The 18,776-nt window shown below is 43.5% G+C and overlaps 1 protein-coding gene across 3 annotated transcripts in view; it reads right to left on the minus strand.

The window, feature by feature from the left end:
* GPD2 (glycerol-3-phosphate dehydrogenase 2) overlaps positions 1–18,776 on the minus strand; it is a 137,614-nt gene that overhangs the window by 42,835 nt on the left and 76,003 nt on the right. For all 3 annotated transcript variants that reach the window (XR_014450831.1, XM_083154026.1, XM_083154025.1), the window contains exons 7-9: positions 5,584–5,748; positions 4,304–4,448; positions 3,249–3,442 (exon numbers count right to left, since the gene is read on the minus strand). Coding sequence is in view for 2 of the 3 variants with exons in the window: in XM_083154026.1 (XP_083010152.1) it covers positions 3,249–3,442; positions 4,304–4,448; positions 5,584–5,748 (504 nt within the window). In the remaining variant the exon portion in view is untranslated. The remainder of the gene's footprint in view (positions 1–3,248; positions 3,443–4,303; positions 4,449–5,583; positions 5,749–18,776) is intronic.

The following is an 18,776-nucleotide window of genomic DNA, read 5'->3' on the forward strand; positions in this document are numbered from 1 at the left end:
GTCGGAAGCGGGACTGAATACCGCCCATAGTATCTAGAAAACTCCACAACTACATTAGTACAGGGGGTCTTATACTCCAAGCCCTAAGTGACCTGCACACCGCAGACCATTTTGTCAGCTACACGTCTACGAAAACGCCATCCATCAACTCTCTAAAAACTATTACCAAGTATGTCAAATGGTGCCTTAGTGATGTTGGTTAGTTTACTTCAAATTGATAGCAAATTGTTTACTGTGCAAAAATAGAAATGCAGCCATAGGAACAGACAAAGGAAAAAGAACAACCCCCCAATCAACAAAACTATGAAAGGAGAAGAACAGAAAATAATCATCTTGTAACAGAGCAATTTATTCACCGAAGTGCAAAAAATACGAAGTAAGGCCATGAGCGTGTATGATGCAGGCATGTATTCTGTAATTGTCTATGTGATGGCTTCCTCTCACTATGTAAAATGACCCACCGCAGGGGTGCGTAATGCACAACAGCAGAAAGGTACTTTGGACAGAAATAGAATGATTGCTGTCACTTTAAAGACTACAGCTCAAATGACAAATTGCTGTCACTTAAAGAACACATTGAATAATTGCTCACCCCACGAGAAAAGGTACATACAGTAATACTGAACATGTTTGGCAGCAAATTGACCTTGTTAAGGAAATCACATGAATTAGCATCGCTTCTTGCGAGTGAGGTCTGCAGTGCAGTACTTTACTAAATTCAATAGGAACGAAAAACTTCTAAAAGTTTTTTCAAAAACGAAAATACTGCAAAAACAAAATGGTGTCTGTTCAGCTGATATCAGAATCTCGAAAACGGTGATCCAGGGGAGAGAACTGAGCCTGGCTGTCAGGTGAAGGGAACACGATCCCTAAATGAGTTGTTCATCATTTAGACAGGAACCACTTTTGCTGGGGCTGTTAAAGTCCCTCACCCTTATGTAAGTATGTTGCTCCCATTCCGCCCATTTGACAGTATACAGAGCACACTTCCGGATACAGTGATCTGAACATATATTAGTAATTAAAGTAGGAAGGTCAGTGCAGTAGTGATACAACAGCAGGTTTAATTGATCAGCTCAGCGGTTCCCAAACTGTGCGCCGCGGCTCCCTGGGGAGCCGCAGCGCTGTGACAGGGGTGCCGCGGCACTGTTCTTGCAGCCTGTCAGCCAGCAGCGGAGTGAGCGCAGCCAGTGTCCCTGCAGACTGTCAGCGAGCAGCTGCGGGAGGGAGTAAGTGTGGCCAGTGTCCCTGCAGTAGCATTTGTGTCTACAGGAGGGAGCGGTGGTTAGCGCCAGGAGGGAGCGGTGGAGTAAAGGCGGCCAGTGTCCCTGCAGCCGCATGTGTGTGAGCTCCAGGAGGGAGTGGGGGTGAGCACCTGGAGGGGTCGGACAGTGAGCAGGATGAGTCGGAATGAGCCAGCAGCAATGAGCATGGGGCTGCTTATCTGTGACCCGAGTCAGCCGGTGACAGGGGGGGGATTTGAGCAGTTACTTGTGACCGGCAGTGGCCCCGGGAGGAGGGGGGTGAGCATGGGGCTTACCTCTGTGCCTGTAGTCAGACAGTGGTGGCTTTCTGCAGGTAATCTACAGCTTTATGAGTGTAACTGAGGTGCTGCATAGTTGGGAACTGAAAAGGGCGATTTTTTGCAACCACACATGCACACGGCACGCTGTGTGTTTGCGCACGCTGTCCGTACAAAGACAGCCAGCAAAATAATTGACACCCTGCGGCGATAACCATGCATTTTCTGGGATTTTTCCACAAAACGCAGGCATTCTCCAGACGTTGAGAGGGAGGGCTGCTGCCATCAGCAGCGGACTCCTTTTCCTCACCGCCTTACCAGCGCTGAGTAAGTATAGACTTACTCGCGTTTGCTAGAAGGGGGAAAATCATGCGATGGTGAGTTATTTTCCCCGTGTGCATGTTTGCAGCCATGCACAGGGGCAGGGATTGAGCTCAGCGGGGTGGCGTTAACCTGCTAGCAGGGCTCCGAACACTCACAGCCCAGTGAGCAGGTCTGAATTGGGCTCTTGGTTCATGACCTTTTTTTTTTTTTTTAAATGGGTCCTGTCAATTGTTCTTTGAAAGTCGAATAAAAAAAAAAAAAATTTTCTTGGATTTATGTGTTTTATTTTTACAATCACGTTAATAAAAAAAAATCCTTATCTAAAGACTGATAGCATTGTTTCAACCCATCGACTTTAAAAATAGGGACAGTTCAGTAATTTTTTGGGGTTAAGGGTGCCTTGAAAAAGTCATGGAGATCAAAGGGTGCCTTGGACTGAAAAAGTTTGGGAACCACTGGATCAGCTATTCAGTCAGCTGGTACCCAGGGCAGTATGGAAGTTACTTGGTGCGGGCTTATATTGCCTAGCTGCTGTCCATTCCACCTGTTAGGGGCTAACAGGACGTGCTATATAAACCGGCCCTACCTTACAAGTCAGCGTTCCTGCCTGATAGCGGAGTTTACTTGATTTCAAAATCATTTCAATCTGAGAGGCATAGCCAGATTAAGGGGGGGAGGGGGGCACCGTGGGATACTGTACCCCGGGGCCCTCCTTTGCCTTGGGGGCCTCTGTCCAGAGTAGTGGCATCACTAGCTCTCCAGAATCCTGCCCCAGTGCATATTTAGTGCAGAGGCTGCTGCTGTTCTTGCATGTGTCAAGATAGGCGATACAGTAGATTTTATTTTTCTATGTGTATTTTAAGGTTCAGTTGTCATTGTTTCACTTTTTAAAAAACTTTATAAAATAGTTGTCTCTCAATTAGGTGGAGCTATAAATAGTATCCAGACATTATTAAACCATTAGTCTCCAGTGGTTTAAAATGTAATATACACAATCCATACCTCCCAACATAACCCATTCCAGTACGGGCAAAATCCTCTCTACTTGGACATACCTCTTAATTTATGATCACCTGTGGTGAAACGCCATTCTTATCAATTAAATGGTTTAATTGAACACAGCTGACGCCAATCATATATTTAGAGAGTATATGGCCCTCCTGTGCCATGTTTAAAGATTTGCCCAATCACACACACCCCAATTACCTGGGCCCCCCTGTCTTAGGTGCCCAGGGCCCGTCAAGCTCTTTCATCCGGCCCTGCTGAGAGGTTAGAATATGATTTTCATATATCTCCGTAATCTCCGCACACCACTAAAAGCCTTATGAAGTAGATGTCGGCTGAAGATCAGAAGAAAGGAAGATACATCAATAAGTACAGGAGAAGTCAAATGTAGGTTTACCTTCCACATCGGCGCTGAGGTAGTTGCGCACTTCCGTTAATATGAAGTTAATGTCTTCCTCAGTGGGAATGGGGTGGTGCGTGACCTCTGTTGGAGTGTCAGTCGTCCCAGCAATGGTCATCTTCTCCCACGGCAAGAAAAAGATCACTCTGCCGTCACTGGTTGCTGGGTCAAGCAGTCCCATATTATCTGGGCTATGGACAACAATAAATACTGTACTTAGTAGGAACCATGTAATATAACATTAGCAACAATGGGTGGCATTTAGGACAATACGTGACATCTAAAACAAAAGGTTGCTAGATTTGTAAGAAAGGAACATTTTGGGTTGAATGTTCTAGCCCCAAATTGTTTTTGCCTGTGCCCCAGGGTGCCTGTCAACTAAGGGCCTAATTTAGAGTCAGTCAAATGTGGACTTATCCCGCAGATGTCTGCAAACATCAAGCAAGACTTAGATAACAACCACTGACTGCAAGCCATGCACAAGCACTGGTCTGAAGACCTTTTCTTGGTGGCTACTGATCAGGAACCGATCAGTCTCATGGGAGGGTCACCAGACTTCTATGCCTGTTTGTGGTGTGCTCACAGAAACCAATGGTGATGACTGCAGGTGGAAAAAACAGTGGGTGGCCTGGCCTCCAGGATGAATAAGTATGGATATTCAGCACAGATGTGCAGATACTCCCACCATAACACTCTACAAAGGCAGTATTTGGGGGCAAAGATTTACAAAGGGTATTCCACCCAAAACAAAATTGTTAAATCTGAGTGGAATCTTTCTTAAGACAAATATTTTATGCGAATAAAATTAGATCCTTGATGATGTTCACTCATGATTTCAGCCTTCAAACCATGGACCCCTGTTTCCGCATCTAGGCTAATTCTGTTTTCATGCCATTGGGTTTTCCCCAAACAATTTAAGTTCCACTTTACAACCACTAGAATATGATAAGAGTAAGAGTACAGCGCCATCCATATTACTTCTCCGACAAGTCCAGCTCCGTAACTCTCTGGAGTCACTGCTCCAGATTTACCAGCCCATCCACTGAAAGTACCTGTAGTATCCAGGCATCACAATATGCACTCCGGCGCTGGGCTGGCAGATGTTGTGGGTCTCCTGATTGTCCATTTTGCGCAGAGAGTCTGTGAATGGTCCTGTTGCATTGATGACACATTTGGCTCTGACGTTAAAAGTTTGGCCTGAGAAAGAGAAATGGAGTAAAAACACAAGATACACTGCAACAACTACAACCCCTCTCTAAAGTTACCTAGAGCAGCACCTCTGTTAGGTTAGTTAAAAAAGACATTGCCCTGTCTGAATTTTAAGAAAAGAATCGAGGGGCACATGTATTAAGCCTGGTAAAGTGATAAAGCAACAGCCAATCAGAGGTGTTTAAAAATGGCAGTTAGAAATTGATTGGCTGGTGGGTTATCACCTTATACTTTATAAAACTTTATCAGGCTTAATACATCTGCCCCATTGCCCTGCAAATGTCTACAACACAGTTAAGGTCCATGCACACTGGCATACCCTCCAACATGACCCATTGCATTCGGTACACAATGCTCTGTTCCTGGACGTCCCTGGTAATGTAGGATTGTCATCACCTGTGTTGAAACACCCTTCTCGTCAATTACCTAGTTCCACACAGGTGCTTGCAACCATACATTAACAGGGAAGTCCAGGAGCAGAGCATTGTGTACCGAATGCAATGGGTCATGTTGGAAGGTATGCACTGGGCGATTTTGCCCAGGGAGTATGCTGACCGATGATGGGGAAAATCGATGGCCTGAAAATCACTCATTGCATATACATTGAGCGTTTTTACCCGTTTTAGTGATTTTCCCAGGAGTGGACAGCTTTCCATAGCAGGACGCTATAGAAAGCCGCCCACCCAGTCACTCATCTGCTGGAAATACCAGCAGATGAGTTGCCGGGCCAGCGATGATGCGGGAGCGCGCACCAGCGCTCATCGCTGCCCCGTACACACTGGGCGGCTTTGGAGCTGAAAGCAGCTCAAAAGACAAAACTGAGCTGCCTTCAGCTCAAAGGCGCCCAATGTGTATGGGCATTTACATTTGTTGAGACATATATTTCTACAGCTAAAAGAACACAGGTTGTTAAAACCTTCTCTAGAAAATATAAATTTATAACAGATTATTTGTTTACTAAACAAAACTGGATGCTGCAATTATAGGATCAGCAGCCCAGAGGAAAAACATCTTTAAGGACAATGTACATAAAACATTTTGATACAAAGATCCCTGAATGAGTTAAGCACAGGGAAAGCGCAGAACGTATATGTATTTATATAGCAGGCTACAAGTCATATACCTGTTAGAACATCTCTGCAACGTGCGCCACAGACGCGCTCCATGCCGCTCTCCGGATCTGTCTTCTTCAGCAAGCCCACCACTTCAGTGTAATTGGCTGTGGCAGCACCATACCTGGCAGCAGTGAGTGCGATGGCAAGGTTCATTCGAGCATCGTTGTGCTGTCCTGCAGCAGAGGGCAGAATTAAAGGAAGGACATGAGTCACCTCAAGCCACTGACTTGTGGTATCGAAGTGTGTCAGAACCGATCTGTCACATCTGTCCCTGTCACACTGAATATACGTGATGGCTGGCTAGATCTCACTGGAATTATTTAAAATACATTGTCTCTTCCACATCAAAGCATTAACCTGCACGATGCAATGCTACCGCATGGCCTATTTACATAGAGATCTAATGAGGCTATTAATACATTTCACAATAAAACTAATAGAGCTAATTTATTGAACACCCATTAATGCATTTAAGCAAAAGACACAAAGAAATCACAACTATATAAATCACTAAAACCTACGATAAACAATGTTAAGAACCACAGTTGGGGTAATTAACAAATCTTAACAGCACATACACAACAGTCAATAATATTAATTAATTTGTCGCGGCGTGCGGTATAATTAGTGAACCAATACAGTAACATTTGACTTCTAGATTAATGGATTATACAATTAATTAGTGTAAAGAAAATAAGTGCAAGCAGAAGGTTACTTCAATACTAATTGGCTATATACAATCTATATATAGTATACTCCAAATGCAAATGACATTTTAATATGTATGGACCGTCTATAACCAAATGGCAAACAAATCGATGAAAAAAGGCATCGTACTGCCAAATTAATGATGTACACATAATCAATTAGGAAAATAAATCAAGGGTATGTACTAAAAGGATTTGGCTATATTAATTAGTAAATAAATAGGTGCAAACTAAATTTGACTTCAGTATTTATGCAGTGCCCAAAGTGAGTGGTTTTGTACAAATAGAACTTTACGCAAAGCTCCTAACTTTCCATCCCCCCCCCCCCCCCCATACCCCTCTATATTTCACATGGCTATCCCAGTGGCATCAGATTTATCATCTAACCTAAAAAGTTACAACCCTGACACTTGGAGTAGCGAAATTACATCCCATTGCTAGGACCAGGGAACGACGTGCTCTGAGTAATTCATTTCTAATTACTTTATCAGTAGTAGCAACACCGTAAATCTCAAAATAAGAGCACTGGGTCTTTCCACCAAATACCAAATGAGAGGCTGTTTGAACAATGGGTAGTGTTGTTGATATATGCAGCCAGCATACCAAATCCTTAATAAAAAATTGATTATGTAAAATATCTAGCGTATGATCTGTCTGCTTTGGTTCGTACTGGTACACAAGTAATCTGTCTGTGGCAAAAGGGCAAGAAAGGGATCAATGTTTCAGTGGGTCACCTGTCTGGTCCCCTCAGCGTCCTGTCGGAGCCACATTTTAATCAATAACAAGAAGTGATTTCCGCCTATTTACTTAGATTGTGCAGTTTTTCTTGCACTTGAGTAAAACAGAATCACAGAAAAAAAAAAAAAGTGGCCCATGAATAATTCACATTTGCTTGCATTAAGATATTTGTCTGCAATTTAACGAAAAACAGTTTTTTTTCTAAACGATTTTACTCCACTATTAACCCTTTGTGCAGGAAGTGGCTGTCACAATGGCTCGATTGCCAGATCAGCTCATGTACAGAAACCCTTCTCTAAATAATCTGTTTCTGTGAATTTCTGTCAATTTTTTTTTTCATTTACAATAACAGTTTAACTAAATAATTTAATTAATTAATTAATTAAAAGCATTACTTTTTGTAGAATAATAGGCAACCTGGAGCTCTCTACAAATTCCAGAATACATTCCCAGGTGATTGCTGGTGATAGTTAATTAAGAAAAGCATCCTTACCATGCATTAAAAACATAAGCTTCTTGCTGTGTTTAACCCTTTTGAGCGCCAAAATCTCTATAAGAGATGTTCAAAATATCTGCTAAAAATGTGTCAGTCACATTTGTTATATAAATTCAAATAACAAAATGTTGTGTAAAAATAGATTATATTTCCTATACAGGTTGAGTATCCCTTACCCGAAATGCTCAGGACCACAAGCATTTAGGATAAGGGATTTTTTGGAACATTCAGGATTCTCTTCAGTGGCATCTCTGGACCCAGGGGTGCATTGCACGAGTGTGCGATCGCACAGAGCACCCCTGGGACCGGAGATGCTGCTGAAGAAGATCCCGGAGGCCGCTGTGGACATCGGGGGACAAGGTAATTATGAAAAAACGGTGGGGGGGGAATGAAATATTCTGAATAACCACTGTTTTCTGAATATGTTGGATTTTGGAATACACGGATAAGGGAGACCCGACCTGTATAAAGGACTATTTGTCCTGGTGACCAAAATTATCAGACAAGACCAAACGCAACCTAACCAGTGTGAATCATCTGGGAGACCCATCATTTTAAATCAACAAATGTGCGCCCATATCAGACAAGTTTGCATTTCGCAAGTATTCTGTATAAAAATTGTGCAGCGTTGTTTATCACAATCATCCCTAGGTGAAATTGGTTAACAATATCTATTTCTACACATTTCTTATATAGAATGAACACCTATTAAATGCCATAGTGTTCCCCCTAAGCTTCCTTTGCACCCTGCCCATTTTTTAAAACCTCAAAATGCAACCTGCCCTTTTTGTGTGTGGCACGGTGTGCCCTTACGCTGCCCACAATGTGATGACATGCTGCTGACAACTTTCGGTGTATGCCATCATGTGTAATGGGCATTATGGTGTGTGGTATAATGTGTAAGAGGCATTACAGTGTGTGCCATATTGTGTAATTGTCATTACGACAGAATATGCAATAAAGCATAGCAGAGTAGGACAAGGTTTAATGGGCGTAATCCTAGTGCAGTGTGCAATTTTTTTTTTCTAATATAAAATGTGCCCTCCCAATTGAAAAAAAGATCCCTGTCTGGTGGTCAGCACCCTGCCAAAAAAAAAAAACCTAGAGTGAACACTATGCCAGGTCCATTTTTACGACTGTCGAAATAGATTCCGATAGCCAGAAATTCTGTGGATCAGAGAAAACGGCTGCCGAACATCAAAAAAGGCTGCGGATTTGACAATCCAGCGGTCATTTTTGACAATGCAGATTTGATTTTAAACAAAGTTGAATCTGCGTGAGGGGTCCCGGCCGACAATGAATGCGATTTAATCTGCTGGCCAAAATTTCCGGCTGTCGGAAATATTGGCCAACATTGAGTACCCCATAATCGTATTAATCGAATACCCCTTAATTAATCAAATACCCCTCCGTTAGCTACCACCCTGCCATCTGAACAGTCAAATTTTGCCAATGTCATTGACGACTAGGTGCATATCAGTCCGTGTGTACGCAGTGTGAACGGTAATAACAATATGTTCATAAAACAAGATGGCCACTCTTAAAGCAAACAATATAATATCTTTATCATATGTTAAATCGTTCAGTACGTATGCACTATAACGTTGATTCTGTAGCCTCGGGGAGTTCAAGGAAAATAGTTAACAATACCGTTGACTCAGTATATCTCATACTGTCTACCCCAGCTTAAAATAATCCTGACTAGATCATCAACGACAGCCTGCTTCTGGATGTGAACACTATATCATTTAATGTATAAGCACTAGATTGTTTGTCAAGTAGTTAAAGGTAGTTTAGGAGAAGTCATTAGCAAGATCACATCATACCAATTTAATAATTTTGGCAACCCACATTCAAACGATAAAATTACTGTAAAAAGTTCAAAAACATCTTTTTCTTCATCAGTTCGGCGCAGCTTACTTACAGTTACAAGCGCACATTAGGTGTCAGATATCTTTAGTGTTTTGCTATGTATTATGCTTATGAGTTTTTAGCTTTTATAAAAATTAAAAAAAAAAAGTAACCAAAGATTTGCATTTACGAAATAGTAAAATATTAGGAGACAATAATGTACTGAAGATAACAGCAGCACAAATATAGTTCACAGTGTTGGGTTTTGTTAGATTTTAGAAAACTGGTTCTAAAAAAAAGAAGAAAAAAAAACTCTGTTCAAGTTTATCACACTGTGCCCAGCATTCTGCCAAAATTGTTCTTTATAGACACAATGCAGTATCTCAGACTACAGAGCAGCCAGACTATTCTCCCACAATTGTTCTGGTAGCTTGCGGTGGGTGTGTTCCATGTATGACACACATACTCAGCACACCGATTACATCCGTCAGCCTCACTCACAATAAGAATCTCGTTTTTGGAAGCAGTGAAACAGAACAGACGTTTATTCCAATGAGAAAGGGCTCAATGGGTTAAAAATTAGATAATGTGAAAACTTAAAGCAGTTCAATTCACTCTGATCCATGTTTATTTTAGTGTTCCTCGCTGTATGATCAAGGAATGCAAGTAATAGTTTACTGTACAATACAGAATACAACAACATTGCAAAACTATTGGGGTTATTCTACAGTAGTTCATTCTTTCTGCCAAAATCCTTCTTAGATGGACAAAACCATGTGCACTGCGGGTGGGGCAGATGTAACTTGTGCAGAGAGAATTAGATTTGGGTGGGGTTTTTCTTCAAAGTGAGATCTATATTGCAGTGTAAAATAAAGCAGTCAGTATTTTCCCTGCAAAGAAACAAAATAACTCACCCAAATCTAATTCTATCTGCACATGTTACATCTGCCCCCCTGCAGTGCACATGGTTTTGTCCATCTAAGAAGCATTTTGTCAGAAAGAATGAACTAGAATAAACCCCTATATGTTAAAGTTCTGTACAACTTTGGGGGGATATCCTATTAACAACAGTAATTTACCGCTACTAATGGATGAAGAGATAAAGTAGGAGGTGATAACGCACAAGCCATCAGCTCCTAACTGTCATTTTTCAAACATAGCCGGTTGGCTGGTGCGTTATCGCCTTCTTCTTTATCTCTTCACCAGGCTTAATACATCTTCCCCAGTGTGTGAAGTACTTGCACTTTAGTAAAATGAACACCCATGTTCCATGCCAGAGGTTCCCAAACTTAGGATATCTATGCTTTAATCCAGATGCCTAATTCAAATGGACCAACACTCACCTGTGCTCAAGCAAAGATATCCTTACAACCTGGACTATGATGACAGAGTTTGGGAAACTTTGCTCTATGCAGATAGATAATAATCAATGTAGGCAGAGGTCCTACATCAAGGGGGGAAATGAAATAGGACGAGAGATTCAGAAAGTGAGAGATTTGGTAAGAAATCTCCAGTTTTTTTAAAGCGGCAATCATTTACACTGCAAAATCATTTAATAATTTTAAGTGTAAATGATTGCCGCTTTAAAATTGGAGATTTCTTACCAAAGCTCTCACTTTCTGAATCTCTCACCCTATTAAATTTCACCCCATACACTTCTCTAATGATGGCAATATTTCCACCACTATGAAATTATACATGTATCATAAAGAATAATATCAGACAGCACTCGGGGAACATATTCACAAAACAGCAGAAACACTGCAAGACCTATCAGATCATTTTCAAGAGAAGCGACAAAGATGAGATGGCAAAAGAGATCTTGGATACCTCCTGCTGATGCACCCCCCCCCCCCCCCCATAAATATGTGATGATCTTAGATAACCCAAAAAAACCTGGTGTTTTGGGGGGATATCCCACAAAGATTTCTTAACAAAAAAGTCCCGTCCCCCCCCCCCCCCAGCGGATATGCCGTCAGCAACAGGGTCCCTCCGGAAGATGGGAACTAGCAGCGGTATTAATACTGCTACTAGTTCCCATTCGCCGAAGGAACCCCCGCTGCTGACAGCATATCCGCTGCTGGGACCCCGCTGCCGTAGCCCATGGGTGCTCCTCAATTCCATGGGTGCTCGGGCCCCGGAGCACCCACGGTTTCGGCACCTATGGGTGGAGCCGATGATGTCACAGGAACTCTCATATCGCTGCAGCCTCACTTTCTAACCAGTTCAAGGTCCCCTCAGATACGGTCTCAATGATGTGGGAGCGACTTTAGCTACCTTTTATGAAGTGTGCAGGTTATAGTTTAGGGTTTGCCAGAGCTGCAATATATGGCATCTTCTTAGGGATCAGAGATGAGGAAAGTTACTGTGAGATTTTGTACAGAATTTGCCCAGAGTTTGACCATACCCTGTATTTATAAATGACTATATTCAGTTTAATTTGGGAGTGAGATATTTGTGCAATAAGACGTTTTATGGAGCAGTTTGGATCATTTCAGCCATAGCTAGTGACTTGGGGGTGGGGATAATTCAGACCTGATCACACGGCGGACAATTATTGAGACCGCGCATGCATGCGGCATATAGTACGCATGCACGTTGCCATGCTGGGATGAAATCCTGCTACTTTTTCTATTCACGCGCTGGTCAAAAGGAATGTAGGTGTCTGGGGGTGGAGACCGGCCTTTTATACGTGTCTGGGGGTGGAATCCGGCCTTATAGTGCCAGAACAACACAGGCATGCCTAGGAAAATGCTGAGTGACTGGGAGACCACTAGGCCTGCCCAGGTGTTACAGGGGAGGGTGTGTGACGTCAGCTGTAGGCTGGATATGCCTTTTAAAGCTGGCCATACATCTACAGATCGATTGTCAGATTGGGCTGGTTGGAACAAAAACCTGGTAATGGATGAGTGACAGTTTTTGGCAGTTTTCCAGCATTTCAAAGCAAATGGTCAACTGTCATTTACTCTCATCCATTAAAAGGTCTGAGCATGCCAAGACATGTGCCCAGTGAGCTTATTACGATGGTTTTTGGACATATTCCCACAGCTGCGAATGTGTAGCCGTACACATTCATTCGCACAGCAAGCACATTGATTTCCAAGGCGGGATCTCACACTAGCAGGACAGCATCTTAACTGAGCGCTGCTCGTGCGAATTCGACCTTATGATCATATCTGAATTACCCCCTAAATCATCTCATCCTTCATTGTAGGGACTAGTTCCTAGTGAACATGGGCCCTTATTCTGGTTCACTCGCAAAGGCAGATTCCTTCTCAAATGGACAAAACCATGTGCACTGCAGGTGGGGCAGATGTAACATGTGCAGAGAGAATTAGATTTGGGTGGGATTTACTTCAAAGTGAGATCTATATTGCAGTGTAAAAATAAAGCAGCCAGTATTTTCCCTACACAGAAACCAAATAACTCACCCAAATCTAATTCTCTCTGCACGTGTTACATCTACCCCACCTGCAGTACACATGGTTTTGTCCATTTGAGAAAGATTTTGCCTTTTCGAGTGAACCAGAATAAGGTCCATTGCCCAACTTGCAAATATCTCCTTCACTGTGATGTGCACATGAAGCTCCTCTGGTAAGTGAGGTGTTAAACAGGAATAAGACGCTGCGGAGCTCCGGGTCAGCATCTCCCTCCCTGCATCACGGAAGCATTGGAGAACTGGATACTGGAAGCAATTTATCTTCATCTATCCTTCAGCAGTTACAAACTGGCAGTAGTTCAACAGGTAGATATTTAGAGCTACTGATTTTGTCGGGGAATTGATATTAAACAGGCTCCTGAATACATCTTGGAGTGAATATGGGACCTGATTCTGGTTCTTTTGCTCCCCTCGCGCACAACGGAGCGATGTTTTGCTAATGCGCATTTCTGTGCATTTGCATACCCTGGGTGCAAGTGGGCATGGCCAACTATCAGTTCACACCCACCAGTATGGGCGGGGGCAGTGGCGATAGGATGCGGCCATGAGAACGTTCAGCATTTCATGGGCGTTCCCATGGAAATTAGGCAGTGACGCAGCTGCCCAAGGTGGGCAGCTGACAACACCAGATGTCAGCTGCCCGTCCTGTTCCCATACAGATAACATGCAAAGCTAAGACACCAGAGAGTTTCTTAGTTTTGTGTGTACGTTTCAAACCATTTGATGATCGTCGCGTGTACGTTCCAAATAATTTGATTTGGCCACCGCACCCAAGGCTGCGAATGGATGTTTATGCAAAACATCCATTGGTAGCTGTGCGGGGAACTCGGCGAGCGAGGGGGGAAGTGGGGGCAGGCGGTTGTAGGAGCAGCGTTAAAACCACACGCAGCACTGCATGTGAACTAGAATAAGGTCCATAATGTGTGTGCTACACTCGACCATGGGAGACTTTGCAGAATTGTTTTACAAAACAGCAGAAAAAAAAAACAAATATAAAGTGATGCAAGTTATGCCGACATTGGAAAGGGTATGGATTATTAGGTCTCTAAGCATTAGGTTGACATGCATTGGGTTGACACCATTAGGTCGACACGAGTCTAGGTCGATATGACATTAGGTCGACATGGGCAAGGTCAACAGTCAAAAAGTCAACATGGGGTTATTCACTGTTTGTTTGTTTTTTATCCAAATGTCGACACAGTTGACATGGCCACTGAAACTAAGCACAGCTGCACTAGCCATGCTTCAGGCACAGAGCCTCGCTACACTCGGCACACTCTTTTATTCTCACACCACACCCTAGTGGGTGGTAGGACATGAAATACCGCCTATCAGCACATGTCGGCTCAAACACCAGTGAAAAACCCCATGTCGACCTTTTGACTGTTGACTTTTTCCACGTCGACCTAATGATTGTGTCGACCTAATGATTGTGTCAACCTAGACCCATGTTGACCTTTCTGCATGTCGACCTAATGGTGTCGACCCAATGACCATATCCCGTTGTAACTTGTGCAGAGAGACTTAGATTTGGGTGGGGTTTTAATTCAAAGTGAGATCTATATTGCAGTGTAAAAATAAAGCAGTCAGTATTTTCCCTGCACAGAAAAAAAAGAACTCACCCAAATCTAATTCTCTCTGCACATTTTACATCTGACCACATGGTTCTGTCCATTTGAGAACGAATTTACCTTTGCGCCTGAATCAAAATAAGGGCCTTAGTACTTGTGCACAGTGTACTACCTAAATCACATGTCCTTCAAACGGAGGCTGCAAAATCTCTATTGTATTAAATTAGTCCAATGAAAACAAAGCTACCTTTCGTGCTTAATGCTTTCTGGGGCAGATGAAGAAACCCTCTGCCCTATCAGGGGCATTTTAAGAGAGAAGATGCAGCTTGTGTGCATCCCTGCTGTCTGCTGGTAGCCATGCAGTACTATACAGTGTGAGCACTAGAGAGCGCAGACTCTTATACGCATGTGCTGCTACCATTGTCGGAGTGCGGCGGGCCCCTCTGCACTCAGAGGACAGTGTGCACCACACACACACACACACACACACACTGCACCCACTATAACTAGGCCACTGCACCCTGTAGAGTCCTTAAGATGCTCCAGACAAAGAGCCAGATGTAGGCAGGTGAAGAGATAAATGTGGAAGGTGATAACTGACTAGCCAATCAACTCCTAACCACCGTTTATAAACAGCTGATTGGCTGGTGCATTATCACCTACTTTGTCTCCACTTTGGAACCAATTCTGGATCAGTCGTAGTGATTCGGCTGATTAGTAGTGCTCGCTGGGCAGTCCGCAGGGGAGGGAGGGCCGGGTGTGGATATGACATCCTGTCTTCATCCCGGCAGCCGCATATATAAGTCAGTTGAGACTTCCATATTTGCGAAGGCAGGAGATATCATTCGTAGTTCGGCGACAAGCAAGGTGGTGTGTCTTAATTATACATCCCCTTGCATGGTTGTGAGGGGAAATGGGGGGGGGCATGCAGGTATTCGTGCAGACGGCGTTCGATGGCTCGCTGAGCAGCAAAGTTTCGCTTAGCGAGTAAATTAGAATTACCCCCTTTATCTCTTCACCAGGCTTAATACAGGACAGGACATCTAGGGCAGTACAGGGTGCGCTGCTGCCTTGCTACGGCACCGGTAATCCACTGTTCGGAACTACACGCAGTGCGAAAACACATCTGCAAAAGACTCTCGGTCTCTCTCTATAAATATATATTTTTCTCTTTGGGGAACGGTGCGTCAAAGATCATAGTCAAAAGATGTTACACAGAAAAGACGGAAAAGACTCTTGAAAAGACATTCATCCTCTGAATCCGCAATTTAACCCTTTTACTACTTGAGCGACCCTGAACCCATTACTGTCCCTTTTGGCTGAGAAGGGTCAAGTGCACGAAATCCGACATTTCCATAAAAATATAGAGAATTCAGTCACTGCTCGAGTGGTGAATAAATAGTCAAATGCAGCCAGTCGGAGGGAAAAAAAAACAGTATAATATGTGGTTCCCTTGAGGTAAATGTAGTTCATAGTCCTGCCCCCGCCCCAACCTCAGCCATAATCTCCGATTCCTGGAGGTAGAGAAAGCACTGGAGTGAGGAAAATTCTGCAGCAAGACATAATGATACAAAATGACAGGGACAATAATGACAATGAATTTCATGTCTCCGAGTCATGAGCCGGGAATGCCTGACTGGGCTGACTTATACAATTAAATTGTTACAGGTACAGCAGGAGATTCAGTTTATCGGCTGTAGGCTTTTGGGACCACTGCCATTGCACAGAGTGTGGCGGAGGCACATACAAGATGTGGTTTGGTTAGAAACATATGTTAATAAAACTCGTGAATGTGCCTTTAGTTGTGCAGCCGCTGCAGTAATACCAGTGTAGCAGATTCAATCCAAATGTGTGCGCTGCTAGTTTAGTGTTAAACGAAGCGCGCAGCAATTCAGGTGCAAACAAACAAACATGCTGGTCTCATTAATTCATCTTACTGGACAGATGGGGAAGGATAGATTTATCCAACATGAATTGGTATATTGTATAACATGATCGGCTCACGTCAGAGCTGCTTGTTTGTGTTTGTGTGTGTGTGTGTGTATGTCTGTATGTATGTTCTAAACAGAAAGTGAAAGCAATTTTGCAGGGACACTGATCTCTTTCAAACTTGCTGGTTACGGAGAAAAGGAGCTGTGAAGACAGGTATTAAAAGGTAGGAGCAGATAGAGACTAAAGTTGGGCAGGTCCGTAGAGGGGGGACGTGTACTTTTTACCCGGGTATGCTGGAGGGGCCCGGAGCCCGCGCCCCCTTCCCCTTTGCAAGGAGCCAGACAGTGGGGCGAGAGATGATAAGCACAGCCTCTCTCCCCAGCTCAGCACACTCTGCTCAGTGCCGTGGCTGAGAAGGGGAGAGAGAGACAGACAACTGCATCAACACCTTGTCATCTCTCTCCCATTGGTTTTATTCTTCTTCATAGGGACGTGACCACGCCCCCTGCCTGGTAGCCACGCCCCCTCTTTAATTTACCAGGGCCAGGCCTAGCTGTTGACACCCATGGTGGGGTAGGGTGGAAAGTTTGTGGGATAAAAACGGTCACAGCTCAAAGTGAAGACCGAAGCCATGATTTTGACAGGCTTTTTAACTAGTAGATAGATATGAGGAATTGTCTTAATTATAAATAATATTTGGTATCTGGATGATAGGTTGACCTCGTATTGGTGACATGTTCTATAAGTCGAGATGTACAGTAGTATTACCACAATTTTTGGAGGTTTTTGAATTTTTTTCAAACTACCGATGCAGTGGAAATGGGGTCTAAGCCAGGTACGACACGGCAAAATCCATGGTTAGACCTTGAATTTAGGTGGAAAAAGGGTATAAATGGGGTTCTGTGTGAGAAAATGACACGTAAAAATATGTGGTATTGTCCATTTATTGTGTTGACAATTACCCTGTCAACCTTTTACCAGAGTATACCATGTCAACCTTTTTCATGTCGACAATATGGGGTCCACCTATTGACTTTTAACTTAATTGGGTTGACCCATACCCCATTTTCTTGCCCATCTGGATGCATCAACTGATCTCCGATGGGGTCAATTTCTATTCTTGGAAGCAATAGATATTTTCTTCAGCAATATGTCCCTTATTTATGCCATAAAAATATATATATAGTGTTTGACAGCAGAATTAGCCCAACAGCCTTGTTGGACATTCAAATAGTCTGGGCTAACTGTAGACATTTATTTATATACTGTATGAAGAGCAGCTGCATTCTATGCTGTATACTCCCCATACAACCTACTCGTAGTGGACAGCAAGGTTGGTGTAATAGTAAGCAGCACTGTGTGGGTTTCCTCCGGGGCCTGGAAGAAGTGATAAAGTGAAACGTGATAATGCACCAACCAATCACAACTGTCACGTTACAGTTAGGGGTTTTGGAGTTATGAGCTGATCACCTTCCACCTTATGAGGCTGTAGATCCCTATCCACGGTTGTGAATGTCTGTATTACTACACATTCCACTTGAAGTGATTTTCCTTTTGTGGAAGACACCAAGCAACACAGATGTTGGGTTTTGAACATTTTCAGTTTGCCAGTGGAGGCTGAAATCTTGACCGATGGCTTAATTTTCAGCTAAAGTACAAGGACTTTCTTTTGTCCGGGGGTCTTCAAAGATCTCTTTTCAATGAGGAATAACAAACTTCAACAACCTGGATAATGAACTGGCAACCAAAGGGGTGCCGGAAGCGATCCCGACTGTCAAAACTCCGACAGATGGTTGCCCGATGGCCACCGGCTATTTTCCCTCGTGGGGGTCCACAACCCCCATAGAGGGAGAATAGAATAGGTGGTTAGCGCATCGAGCCACTGTGCCCGCAGCGTGGCGAGCCGGCAAGGGGCTTTGTTGCACTCACCATGCTGTCTGAGTCCGGGCAGTTGGGATCCAGACGTCAGGCTAATGACTGTCGGGATCCCGACTGTCGGTACCCTATACCACACCAAACCAAAGTGTATTTGGCTGTGACAGGAGGCAAGGGAAGGGGCATATTTAAAGTTAGCTGTTGTCTAAAAAGTGAGTTACTTTAAGTAAACTTTGACTACGGCTGTTAACATTCTGTTTCTTCGAACATTCTCGATCTTCGAACAAATCTCCCTGAACCTGTACTTGATACCCAAAGATAAAAGGTGTGTACACACGGGATACGGTCATTTGGTCTACAGTATGTTGGTCAACAAGCATTGGTTCAACACCTTTAGGTCGACATGGGGATAGGTCAATAGGTTGACACAAACATTAGGTCGACAGTGTCTAGGTTGACAGTCAAAAGGTGGACATGCATGTTTTTCACTGTTTTTTGAGCCGACATGTGCCGACAGGCGGTATTTCATGCCCTACCATCAACGATGCGAGGGGATACGGTGCACTTCACACTGTGTCCATGTAGACTAAGT

Source organism: Crinia signifera, chromosome 7 (assembly GCF_055691185.1).
Source record: "Crinia signifera chromosome 7, ASM5569118v1, whole genome shotgun sequence".
Lineage (NCBI taxonomy): Eukaryota > Metazoa > Chordata > Amphibia > Anura > Myobatrachidae > Crinia > Crinia signifera.